Here is a 13699-nt window from a genome sequence, read left to right on the forward strand (position 1 = left end):
GAATAAAACCAAAAACTACATGTTCTGATAGCCTAGGGTTAGAGTTAGGCTTGTGATCATGTAGTGACTGCTCATGCCTCAAAAGGTTAAAACCTATATACACTGTCTAGCATCAGTGAATGACGAGACAAACCTATTGACTACTTGTTTAACACAGTGGGGGTCTCTAAATTCCCAGATATTTCCATTAAGGATAGGGACTAGGATTGTATTTTTTCCTATATTTACCAGAAAAAAAACTATTTCTAATGCTAATGCTAATTTTCAAATGTTGTATTTATATTATCTCGTGCTTTCTCAACGTGACCAAAATGAACATGGAAATAAAATAATGCGGGTTTAAGTAAAATAAATAATTAAAAGCATGCTATGAAATTTTCACAGTAATATATGTAGTTTTGTTAATTGGTCAAAGTATGAAGTCTGTGTTGTGCTTTTTAGCAGGATCTGTGTCTCTGCTTTATCTTTTAAGTGCTGGTAGCTGTAGTGTCAACAACGAGTTCAAAAAAGTGACGAGATCACCAAAAGTTACTTTTTCCCGTCTACTTGTCTGATCATACCATTTATTACACCTGTAGTCTAGCGAGTACATTGGAAGTGGATGCGTAGCTTATCGTCCTTTTTGTTGCACTGGAATGAAGTTCAGACTTTTTTCTTTTTGCATGAGAAACTAAGCGTGTATGCAGTGGTCATGCTAGAGGGCTGATTAGCTAATGGAGGAGGAGGTCGGGCAGCACAAGTGTCTGATGTGTGTGGGCTGTGTGGGTTTAAACTATGATTTTACTGTCCTCTGGAGTCCAAATCAGCAAATGGAGGTAGATAGAGGATAAGTGTTATAGAATAAAATATCCACCAAGTACACCTCCAGGCACACTGGTGTGGATATATCTGTGTATGTGTGTGTGTGTGTGTGTGGTTTTTCAGTCAGTTGTGAAAACGGTGATTCCGCCTCGTGGTTTAAAAAGTGAGTGTAATGATGTAGAATGGAAGAGGTTTATAGAGGCATTAAGCCTAACTCTTCCTCCTTCACTACCTCACTCGCTCTGTCTTTCTGTCTCCAGCTCTATTTCTTCGTCTCTCTCCCCCTCATCCTCAATGTCCCCCTCTCTCTGTTTTTATGGTGGCATTATTATCTCGCTCTCCCACCCATTACTGTTCAGGTTGAAGCAGAATAATAAATTTCAGGATCATGCCGATGCAGCACTTCTCCAGCTAAAGCTCATTCTGTGGACTCGACAGAAACACTGCACCAAAACAACTCAAGACAACAAAGATTGTAGCACGTACCTGCTTTCTTCATGTTTTCAGCATTTTAAAACTATTTTAGGGGGAAAAAGTCATTATTAGATGAAGAAGTTGTGGTGATTTTTCTGTGTTATTGTGGGTTTGTCTATGACTTGTACTTATTTACAACTTTTCAAAATCTCTCTGACTAGATAACATTTTTTGCATTTTCTAAAAACCTCTTTCTGTGAGACTATGGTTAGTTTAAAACATTGTATTAGGCTTTTTTCCTTCCTACTAATGTACTTTGTCAACATTTTCAACATTTTTAAGTTAACCTGCCTCTACATCCGAATTTTTTCTTTGTCACTTTTTCTCTCACTACTCTGTTGGTTTTTGGTCACGTTTCGCTTTTTAATCCGTGCGCTCTATTAGCGTCAAATAAAGCAGAAACATGGACCTTTAAATCAATCTAATAGTGAGCTAAGTCTAATGAGCTACGAAGCATGGGAAATCAAAAGGTCAAAAGGTGTTGTTTTTATTACAAACTTGACTTTCTAACTTGTTTTGTCTGCCTTTGTCATTCTGCAGCTTTCAGCCTACGGTGGGAATGTCATTTTCACCGTGTCTTATACTGTAGAGCAGCAAGAACAAGTGAGCATCAGAGTCACATCAGAGCCTGACTTAATCATAGAGGTAAGTTTTTAAACAATTCACTACTTACTTGTAGCTGCAAACTTAAACTACTGTCAACATGCTACACGGTAATGGAGAGATATTAAGTCAACCAGGACTTGAGACGGGTCGGCTACCACCACCTGATAGGGGAAAAATGTGTACTACCTAAGCAGTTGGCGAGTGTTTGCTGGTTGTCACCCAGTGAAACTGCAGAATAAATCTTGGTCGTTATTGGTGGTTGTTATCAGATTGCATGGAGGACACAGACATGTCTGCAATCACTTGCAAGCTGCTTATTAACAGTCAGACTGGAAACTGAGAACATTCACCCTTAAAGTGAAAGCTGTGCCTTACCGCTATAACCAGCACCTTTTGAAGACTTTGAACTCTAATACATTATTTAGTTTAATATTTCAAGTTGCGGTCTTCAGTCCACAGCCACAGTAAGGGCTGAGACTGATTTCACATAGCAACAGCCATCAACCTCCAGCAACCACTTGCCAACTGGTTGGAGATTGCAAATGCCTGTGGTTGCTAGGGGAACTGCATGACTGGAGCTTTAGCAATTGGTTTCCCAACAACAGCCAGAAATTTCTGCCAATGTTTGAAGAAGTGGAGCTTTTTATTTAGAATAGTTGGAAGGACCTCTAGCAGCCACTCGGTGACCAGTAAGGGAATACACGTTTTTTCCTAGTGATCTGTGGTTTCCGGGAGTCCCCAAGTGTTCTCTAGCCTGAAACAACATATCCATGCAATCTATATGCATGGGTTTAAATTGTGTCGTTTTTTTGTTTTACTTTTTGATTCCTATATTAAACTGACTTGGTGCATTTGGGAGACTCCTCAGGAACAGCCATGCGGTAGAGCCCAGGAATGAGATCCAACTGAACTGACTATTTCAGTTAAAGGGGTTGACAAGGACTGCTCCCAACACTCAGCAAATACATTATTTTTGGTGTCAGAGTAACTCAAGTGTGACTTTTTCTGTTTTTGTGTACTTGTTTTTGCGCTGTTTTCTGCGACCATGAGGACTAAATGAAGTTGCAAACAGTTAAGAAAAGACAGACAGTCACACACGCGCGCACGCAAGCAGCTGCAGCCTGAGGAGAACTGCTGAACTTAGCAATAAAAAATGCAGATATACTCTCTCGCCCCTTCTCTCCCTGTATGTCTGTATAATGAGCAGGTTGCAATATGATGTATGGCAGCAATAAGCAAAGCAGCCACACTATTAGTTAACTGTTTATATCTCTCATATCACTAAACAACATTGTGTCTGTGTATGTGTGAGAGCATGGGGTACACACAAAACGATACACAGGTTGGTGTGTATGTGTGTCCTCTGTGCTGGAGCTGTAGAAAGGATCCAGTTACTTTGCTAGTGTTCGAAGAAGTGGGAATTCTAATTAGAATAGTTGGAAGGGTTTTCAGAAACGATCTAAAATAAACTGCAGTAAATGTGAAAGCACCTAAATCTCACATACTGACTGCAAAGAGAAAGCGGCGATACGATATTCTTTGTCCTGCAGCTGGACTTGGTTTTTTTTTGCCTATATTAAATTCCAAATTGTTTAATGACATATATTGGATGTGTCATAACAATGCGTGCATTTATGTACTGTGTACGGTAGGTGAGAAAGAGTGGATCGAATGGATGAAAGGGCACGAAAAGAAAGCCATAAAAGGAGGGAATGAAAAGAAAAAGAGACTTTGAATCAAATAAAGGCAGGGCAGACTGAAAAGTGAAATAAAAGATGGGAAAGAAAGAAATTGACAAAGAAGGAAAAAGTAGTGGAAGATTGAAAGGAAGAATGGTGGGTGTGAAACAACACAAAAGGAAGTGAAAATGAAAAAAGGAAAAGAAGAAACAAACAGTGAAGAACGGAACGTGGAAATAAACAAAAGTAAGAATGAGGAAGAAGGAAAATTGTGAGACGGATAGTCACAGACCAATGAGCTTGTGTTATTTAAAGATGTGTCAGTGAGATCGACAGACTGGGAGGAGATGGGAGGAGAAGGAGAGGAGGACAAGTGTCGGTCTTGTTGTCAACAAAAAGCCTCTCCAAATGATGACAATAATGAACCACCTACACACTGTCAGCCAGCTCTCTCCCTCTTCACTGTCTCTCTTTCAGCCTTTGTCTCGTTTTGTTCCCTCTTTTTCTGCCCTGCTGTTTACGCTGCATATCTGCATCGAGTTGTAATATTTTTTGTTGCTTGTTTTTGTGAAGTGCAAGAAGAAACTTGTGTGTTGTTCGCAAGAAGTCGGCATCTGAATAGATAATAATCTCTCTGTCTTTGTATGGCTCTGTGGCTTTGTTGCTTTCCGTGCCTTCCTCTCGATCCATGCCCACTCAATCAGTCCACTTTAGCACAGTTAAAGTATGTAAATAAAGAAAGAAAAGAATGCTGTAAACACAGAAACGCAGTCTTGAGCCGCCTCTCATTTTGTTTCAGGAAAAGCTTTATAAAACTTTCCCTTTGTGATCTAATTTTTAAAGTAAGCAGTGAAATGTTTGTATTAAAAAGTATTAAGAATTGCACCAACATAATGATGTTTGTCTTTTTAAGGGATTTTTTTAAACTGAATTCATTTTCTTACTGGTAAATAAAAGTGAGGTGACTCTGTCATTTTCCCTCTTTGTCTCTGTCATCCTCTGATTTTGTGCATCTCTTGGCTGTGCTGCTGGTTTCACCGTCTTTATGACTCCCCCACCTCCCCCAATTCAATTAGTTTTTATTTAATGGTTTATTGGCATAGTAAGCTCTCTCTCTCTCTCTCTCACTCTCTCCCTGCATAAGTAGTTGTCACTCTGTGTTAGCCACTACATGCCATTGATCCGTTCTCAACAAGAGATAGTCAGATACCAGGCCTGGGCTCAATTTACTTTGCATTTAGTCCATTCAGTATGTCAATATAAACTGGAGCTCATTACCTAATGACACATCTTTCACTCTCACTCATTTTTTTTTTAGATAAGTTATAAATGCACATGTCAGTGCTGTCATATAAGCAACAGAGGGAATGCCGATGTTTTACATTTATGAAATTAAAAGTTCAAATTGTAATTCTTTTGCTCTACCAGGGAGGAGGGATGAAGATTAATTACAAAAGGTTTGGCGAGCCTGTCTACCCGTCCTCATCCAGCACCAGTCACATAGTTCTCCTGCCAGAGAACTTCCGGGTCTCAGAGACGGCACAGCCAGTTAGTCGGAGAGATTTCTTGTCTGTGCTGGCAAAAGTGACGAGTGTGATGGTGCGGGCCTCTTACAGCACAGAACGCAGCGCTGTTTACAGGTGGGTACAGTTGATCATACGCTGTAAAATAAATCATTATATTAAAATTAAGCTTGTAAAATCAGAAGATTTTAGTCTCATTTAGCTGTAGGAAACAAAATTTTTGCTCAGAATCAAGACTCTGAGGCATCTCCTTCTTATAGCCTGTGAATATCACGGCTTTAACCTTGTGCAACCTAAACATAAAGATGGTGGTTTTATAGGTGAAGCTTATTGCCGTCTGAGAGTAAAATCTGCCTGAGAGAATGAACTCGGCTCATAAAACCTCTAAAAGACTTATCAGCAAAACTGCCCTGTTTACACACAAGCTGTATGTTTAACTGTGAAGGCGGACAGACTCCCAGTATGCTGTATGATTTTGCTTGATATTTGTATTTCTGTGCCCTCCGTGTGCAGACTCCACTCATTTTCTATGGAGGTAGCAAATCCCGCTGCCAGAGGAGAGAGGAGAGCATCAGCTGTAGAAGTGTGTTCTTGCCCTTATGGATATGGTGGAACTTCTTGTGAGGTAAATACACACCATTCATCCATTTGTGTTAATGGCTTATCCAGTGGGCACATAAGGCTGGTTGGTTACATACTGTAGCACTAATGCATAGAGACAACCGTTCATACTAACATTTATACCTACAGTCAATATAGACACAAGCACATAGAACAAACAAGATGCTACCAGACAATAAAACATATAGAAGGCGTTAAAAACAAATGTGACAAGAACAGAACCAAAACTGATTAACTAAATTCAATATCCAATCGGGCCAAGAGATTAGTAAAGATCTCTGCTTCAAATGGCATTGTTGAAAGAAATTCAGCAAAATGTATCCTGAATAGAATTAGGTATATTACACATACCTAATTATTCCATTTGTATGACAAAATAACATCCAATCCAATGTGCAAAAGGTGGATAGGTAGACTTACAAGTTAAAAGAATCAACCACAGTTACTGGATACAGAGCCGTCTGGAGATTAGGTGGAAGTCTGAAGCTTTCTGCAGAACATGAAGTAAGTTGTGGTTTAGCTTTAATTTCTCTGGAGAGCGTTGCTGAAAACCTGGAAGCTTGTCTCTGCCTAGGAAACACACATTCTTTGACAAACACTTTTTTGCTAGCCATAAGTCAAAATTTGGGGTTATTATTTTGAAATTTCAACTTTCAAATTTCAATAATAACAATACGTTGTTTTCTCAGACGTTTGAATTGCTAAGACCTAACCTTTTTAGCTCATTTTAACTTATGAATGACAGTTTAGGTTTTTTTTTCTAGTTGTGGGGGAAAATATTTTATAGTCTTGAGTTCATGCAGAACCGAATAAGACGTGTGAGCATCGCCTCAGCGGAGCAACATTTGTCGCACTGAAAGGGCATTGATGAAAAGATGTGGTTCAGTTTTGTTTGGCGTAACTGCATATCTTTGGACTGTAGCGCTGTGGAGTGAACCCATGCATCCACTGGGAGAACATGCAAACTCCACACAGAAAGGCTGTGGAGGCTGTAGCTGTAAGATGGCAGGTCTAACCACTGCACTGCAAACAAGCACAAATAAACAAAAAAAATCATTCAAACACAAAGAAACATTGATTAGAAAAATTTCCAGTGCAAGAAAGGATTCTTGAAAAAGAAAAAGTACCTATTCAAAAGATTGTAAGCCCGCACTGAAATGTACGCAGTCACTTAATGATGTTGGTGTTTATTTCTATGTTAGAACATCACATGTGTACTTTTAAATGTGGCTAATGTTAACACATGTACAAGTAATCCCTGTGAGCCACAAGTAGAGGCTTCAATTTGTATCCTGCTATATTGATGTTAACTCAGGATGCATTTCCTTAAATGGTCATCAACTGAAGGCTTAGACACCCATACATACAAACAACAGTCTCTTTCTGTAAATGTTTGTGCACAGTTTTGTGTTACAGGCATTTAGTGTACTGATTCCTTGATATACTGTATGTTATGCTTGGTAATACTTGACTGCACTTCAGGTGGAATTTTAGTGCATTCGTTTTTCATAAATACATCAAAAAGAAGTGTCCTTATTCATGATAACACCTTATGTCCACGCACATATTCCAGATGGGATTTTTACTCAAAGTGAAAAGATGTTTGTCTGTGTAGCTTTTAGTTATCCAGATCATGGTAGCTGGAATGAGCTCAGAAAGAAAGTGACTTTTTTAAGTCCCGTGAAGACTTGGTTTAAATACCTGGAACTTTCTTTAGAACTCAAGAATCCTCTTGGATGAGAGGTGAAACATCTCCACGAAACCTAAAGAAGTCCTCTCCATTTCTTTCCAGGCTCCTCAGACAGATGGTTGGAAATGTTATGGATCAGCTTATATTATCTGGGGACTGTTTAACTAGTCTAAAACATCCAAACATATCTCAGAACATAATTTTATTCAAATTGTATTGTGATTCCTAAATTTGTCTCATGGAGATTTGAATTGCTTTATTCAAAGAAAACTGTAAACAATAACACGAAATTACCGTTTAGTCTCAGAATGCAGCTGATGCGCTGTTGTTTTAGCTGACAGCATCATGCTTTTGAAAGTCACACACAAGCGCGCACGAAAAATATTCCAAGTGTTGCACTCAGAAACACACACACACTTGAGGTGCTAATTAGAGGATCACCATGTAATTACTCTACGCTACAGCAGCTTGAAGAAAGACACTCCGTCTGGCTTTCTGTATTTTCTAACTTTGTGATCCTGTGTGTTTCAGGCGTGTGCGCTTGGTTTTCGGAGGGTAAACGGGAATCTGTATAACGGGGTGTGTGAATCTTGTCACTGCCATGGACACACAACACAATGCCATGAAGTCACGGGGCATTGCTTGGTAAGTAGCTTAGTAGTGGGTGAATTATGTCACCTGTTTCTTTTTCTGATCATTTGTATTTATTATTTATTATTATTGCTTTTATGTGTTTGTTTTATGTGTAAATTAATACTCAAAGATCTAACCCTATTTATCATCATTAAATGTAATAAAGAGTAATGAGTAATGAGTTCAATTTTCTTTATTTGTTTGTTTTGAAAAGTCTCATTTCTTTCATTAACCGCATTCTTTTTTTAGTCAGTAATTAAGGGAGTTAAATTGTTTATTTGGAAGCCATGGATCACATGTATTCATATCTTTTCAGTGTTTTTATTTAAAATGTGTCCAATTAATTGAGGAATTGCAGAAAATCTTCCAAAATTGGTTGAGTTAGCTGAGTGTGAGAGGTTTGAAATGAAAGACGCTCGGAAGCTAAATGCATGACTTAATATGGAATACATAAATGAACTTTTATGTATACAAAAGAGTTTTTTTCTTATTAGTTGAAGTCTCCCTGGATTTGCCATCTAGTGGTGAAGGCAGGAATTGCAGTGTGAAATGAATAAACATTCCAGATTGGCCTTCTTATGTGCATCTGCTCACATGCACCCACCCCAGTCTGCACATTGCCTTAGGGTTAAGCTGTCAGTTACCATCGCACATACACACACCAGAATACACACACAACACACACATACACAGCGATCTATGAGTTTTGTATTGCCATGTTATGTTTCATTATAGATGAGGAGGATGCTGGGATGTGTCAGGGGGAGGCCAACACACAGAAAAAGACAGACAGACAGGCAGGGAGGCGCTTTCTTTTTCTCTGACACACACACACACACACAGGAAGACAATTTGACGTGAACTCACTCACAGCACATAAACAACCTCTGTATACATATTCATACACAGTGAGTGGCAGACAGATCTGCACACAAACACACCTCTTTTCTGAGGAATTTGATTTCCAGCTCGGGTTGAATGACTGAATGATGCCATGGTTATACAGGTTAACACACTGTGTATGTGTCACATTGTGATTCACCATTTGGGACGTTTGAGCTGAGAAAAAAATGATTTGGAATAAGGTGACATATAAATGCACAGACTAGCTCAAAAGTACCACTGGTGCTTCAGCTGCACATATGAAAACACCCAAGATTTTGGCCAATAAAAGAGCTGTCTATTATAGATACAGCATAATTTTACGGTTTAAAAACTCTTAAACTGAAATCTTCAGATTTTCTATTTTACTTCTCAGTGTTGAAGAATTTAGTCTTATTAAATAAGTTGTGATGCCACAATTACAAAAGAGCACTAATGGAAGTAGAAGGTTTTACAGCATAAGTGCAGGTTTTAATATTGAGTTTCTCTCTGGAAGCAACTTCTTAATTCAGATTAAAAAGATGCAACAGAAGAAGCATCGCTGTGTTTTGATATATGAAGGTGAAGCCTCCCATTAGAAACCGTTGGGTGTCGAGGACTGTCGATTTTTAATTTCAGAGAGTTTTTTGTACTGCCACTAAATCTGGCCCTAACTATATTGTTTGCAGCCTTCACAATTTTGCAGGTAAAATATTGTTGGGTTGACTGTTATGATGTTGGGTTTCTGTTAAACCATTTCCTGTTTTATTTTGGAATTCTTTGTCTGTTTATGTTGTTGATTTTATTTCCTGTCTTTGTTAGTTTTCCTTGTGATTGTATGCTCTGCCCTGATTAGTCTCATCTGTGGCGTTCCTCATCCCTGTTTCCAATTAGTCATCATTTACCCGGCTATATGTGTGTGTCTGCAGTTGTTTTCATCTTACTTGCCTCATTTACCTAGACCTTATATTGTTGTCACCCTGCTGGGTGGGTGACAAGTTTGTGAATGTGATAACTGGAGAACCAGGTGACGTAGGATTTTGAAATTCATATCACAGTTGCATCTACTAAAATCTTCAGATGAATTTGAATCTCGGTGAACTTGACCTCAAGGTAAAGGTCAGAGATCAACTTTACAGAAAATCTTGTGAGCACAATAAACTGACCAACGTCACCTAGGCTTTTCAAACTGATACCATAGGTGCGTCAAGGTCAGAGGTCACCTTTTTACAAAAATCTGGTTCTGCTGGTGTTGCTTGTGTTGCCAGGATTTTCTGGTGTAGTTTTGTATGCAAACCACCCCCACAATGGCAAAAAGCTCCAAAGGTGTGAACTGTTTAGTTTTTATCTTTCTAACCTTCTATTATGCTAAAAAAAAAAAAAAAAAAAAAAGCAGATCTGTTCTAACGTCTTTCTTTCTAGTTTCTTTTTCTTCCAAGTCTCAACTTAAATCATCCCCTTTTACTGTTAACTGCACATGTATGGCTTGACTCAGTATGGTACAGGTTCAGTTCGTTGTTCTTCCTGTCTGTCTTTAGCATTTTTGACTGTTGGAAATGATGCAAAGTTCGTCTGCAGATGTGTATAACATGTACACAGCTAAAAAAAAATAAAACAAATACTCGAGAGGTTTTCTGTTTCCAAGACAATTCCTTGTTACTTGAAAATAAAAAATAGGTCTTATTTGGAGTTTTTTCCTTCCTAAATGACTCAACAGAACAATAGCACAATGTTGTTGAGGTATTTTTATCATTGCACAAACTGCTTAAACTCTTCTTTGAAATTGCATCCTCAGAGAAATTGACTTGCTCTCCTGACTCAAATGAACTTTAACCCATTTTTCTCCCCCAGGACTGCTCCCACAACACCGCTGGCCCCTACTGTGACACCTGCCTGCCAGGTTACTATGGCAACGCCACCCGTGGGTCACCTGCGGACTGTCAACCCTGTGCCTGTCCGCTCAATATTCCCAGCAACAAGTAGGTTCTGAAGACCCTGGGGTTAATGCAGCCAGGGCAGCACAATTTAATCAAATGCCTCAATCTATCACTGTTGACCCACCTGACCCTGCGGTCCCTATTTCTCTTAATAATCTCCCGTCTCCTCCTGACACTCTCACCATGTTTTTTTTTTGTGTGTGTGTGTGTGTGGTCTTTAGAGGTTATCGCCACAACTAGAGACTTCATCACTCTCGGCGGGAATATAATTGTAATGACATTAATGGAAATATCATCACCACAGGTAGACTCATAAATATAAGTGGAGAAACATTATCCCTGTGGGTGGAAATGTCATTGTCGCTGTTAGAATCAACATAATTTCTACTAGGAGCCTTAACACAGTAGAAAATGCAAACCTCCCACAAGTCATTAAGGAATTGAAAACCCTTTAGCATTATATTCCTCTCATATGGAAAGCTACTCATGCTGTGGCTACATCACAGACTTGAATGACAGATGCTCAGATTACACCACACAACAGTTTTCCAAAGAGATGCAAAAATACTACCAGACATGAAGACCCTTAAACCACAGCTATTAAAAAAGCATACACATTGATATGTTGTCTAGGGGTAGGCACATTGCTTGGTTACATGCGGTTATTAAATTGAACTCCCTCCGGGACCACACGTGTTGATAAAGTTTAAAAAATCATTGTTTATAAGAATTTATTTACACACGTCTGATTTGGTTCATGAAGCATACACATAGTACATAAATGACATCATTTAATAGCATTTTATGTTGTTTTGAGGTTTTTTTGGGGGGTGGGGGGTTTGCAAAGATGTTTTCACAAAGTGGAGTCATTAAAATCAAAACTACCAGCCAGTGTAAATTTGGATAATCTTTCCTTCAAGGTGTCCTCCTCATGCATCTCTGGTGCACTTCAGAGCAAGTGTTATTATTACGTTTCTCCCTGGAAGTCCAATTTTGTATCCTGGCACTCTTTGCAGTGCACGCAATGTCCGCTCTTCTAGCGTGTCAAAAAGCCAACATTTCAACTTGAATTATATATAGGCGAATAAGGGAAATGCTGCTAGCAGTGAGTGAAGGTGTGTTGGTGTGGCCAAAAAAACATGCTGTACTCTAGCACACTTTTGGCATAGTTTGGGCTATTTCAGCGGAGTGCCCTCCCTCCGGATGTGTCGGTAGACTGCTTGTTGAAAGCCTGATCATGGAGGACAAATTCACAGGGCACAACCCTGTCAAAAAATAATGAGCGTGCTCCTACTCGTGGTTCTGATTTGATGTGCCACCTTTAGACTTGTGCACTTCAGACTTTTTGACTGAGAACTCCTCTTTGGTTTCTGAGTCACAGAGCCAGCTGTCATCTCCTGTGAAGGTTCTTGAGATAAAAGGAGGGTTAGTATGATACTGAAGCTGAATTTGAGGTCCATGGTTAAGTTGCAAATGCAAAATGGGTCTTCCTCAGAGCAATATATGAATAATAGTATCACTGGAATTGGTGTAGAGAGACGCTCATACAAAGTCCAATCTTATAAAGGCAAAAATTGTAAAATAAATTATGCAGTTAATTTTTTAGTAAATGTAAGAAATGATCAACTTCAGACAGAGTAGGTTATATATAGATATTTTATTTTTATATTATTATATTATTGAGCCGCAGATTTTCTAAATGACCAGGGTGTGATGCTCTATGGGACTTGCATGGACAAACACTGGCAGCAGCAGCTGAGAATTCTCATGCAGTCATGACATGACATATTCAAAACCCTAAGCGCTAAAGTAAGACACAACTCTCTCATACCTCAGGCCTCCACACCACCCTGGCAATAATAATAGCTTTGAGAAGCCATGCCTTTCACCCCCCTCAAAATAGCCATCCAGTCCCTTATGTTTACCAAAATAGCTAGTTAGATTGTTCCACTTATCTGTAATGTCTGAGCTCTTATGAACATCTGATGAAGTGATTAGTGTCAACAGGGGAGAAGACTGGCGATTTTAATCAAATCAATAAAAAAAAACTGCTTTGTTGTTGATTGCTGTTCTTTTTAATTTATGCCTGGGATTAATTCTCTAACTGCCAAGGACACGTTTTTGTCTTTTTTTTTTCTTTTTCTTTTTTAAATCACTATAGTTGAATGGAAGTTAATAGTCAATTATGTATTCACGCAGGCCTTAAAAATCTGTATATGTCTGTTTCACTAAGCGTTTTTCACCGCCATTACGACCTAAAGTTGTGCCAAATTTTCCAAAAAGTATAACACGGCCTGCTTTTTTTCCTATTATTTTTATTATTATTTGTATTTTAATCTTGGTATTAATCAGTTTATCAGCTTTAAAGATTATTTATTTTAGTCAAATGTGTTTTTTATGATTTTGCTACCTTGGCAGGAGCCTTTCCCAAATAATTCCTGGTGATGTCTTAAAAAGTGATTCGCACATTTCTGATTTTTAGGATTTGGTGTTAAGCTTTGATCTGATATGTCAGCATACTATAGTACCAGCTTCAGGCAAAATATAACAGTATGTCTACCCTTGATTTTCTTCTGCCTTAGTTTCAACCGTACTGTAGTCTCATTTTCAGTTTCTGGCTGTATAACTGTTGCCAGGTTAAGTAAAAACACTGATCTTCTCATTTCACTACACTATTCAGCTGGAGAATATTCATGTCTCCTGTAATTCGTGTGATGTTAATTTTGCAGATACTACCTTCCTAGATATATTTGCAGACCAGTGACATCCTTCCCATCCTGGCCCTTGCAATACCACTTCTAAACTGCAGCAGCCTCCTTCACCTAATGATCCACACGGCAAAATCGGATAAGAAACATAAAAGCACAATCCTTA

At 38.7% G+C, this 13699-nt stretch overlaps 1 protein-coding gene across 10 annotated transcripts in view; it reads left to right on the plus strand.

Annotated features, from left to right (window-relative positions):
- lama2 (laminin, alpha 2) overlaps window positions 1-13699 on the plus strand; it is a 212298-nt gene that overhangs the window by 97725 nt on the left and 100874 nt on the right. For all 10 annotated transcript variants that reach the window (XM_040018526.1, XM_040018527.1, XM_040018529.1 and 7 more), the window contains exons 15-19: window positions 1816-1920; window positions 4989-5200; window positions 5597-5708; window positions 7926-8039; window positions 10740-10867. In XM_040018526.1, the coding sequence (XP_039874460.1) occupies window positions 1816-1920; window positions 4989-5200; window positions 5597-5708; window positions 7926-8039; window positions 10740-10867 (671 nt within the window). The remainder of the gene's footprint in view (window positions 1-1815; window positions 1921-4988; window positions 5201-5596; window positions 5709-7925; window positions 8040-10739; window positions 10868-13699) is intronic.

This window comes from Simochromis diagramma, unplaced genomic scaffold (assembly GCF_900408965.1).
Source record: "Simochromis diagramma unplaced genomic scaffold, fSimDia1.1 OVJJ01000802.1, whole genome shotgun sequence".
Taxonomy (NCBI): domain Eukaryota; kingdom Metazoa; phylum Chordata; class Actinopteri; order Cichliformes; family Cichlidae; genus Simochromis; species Simochromis diagramma.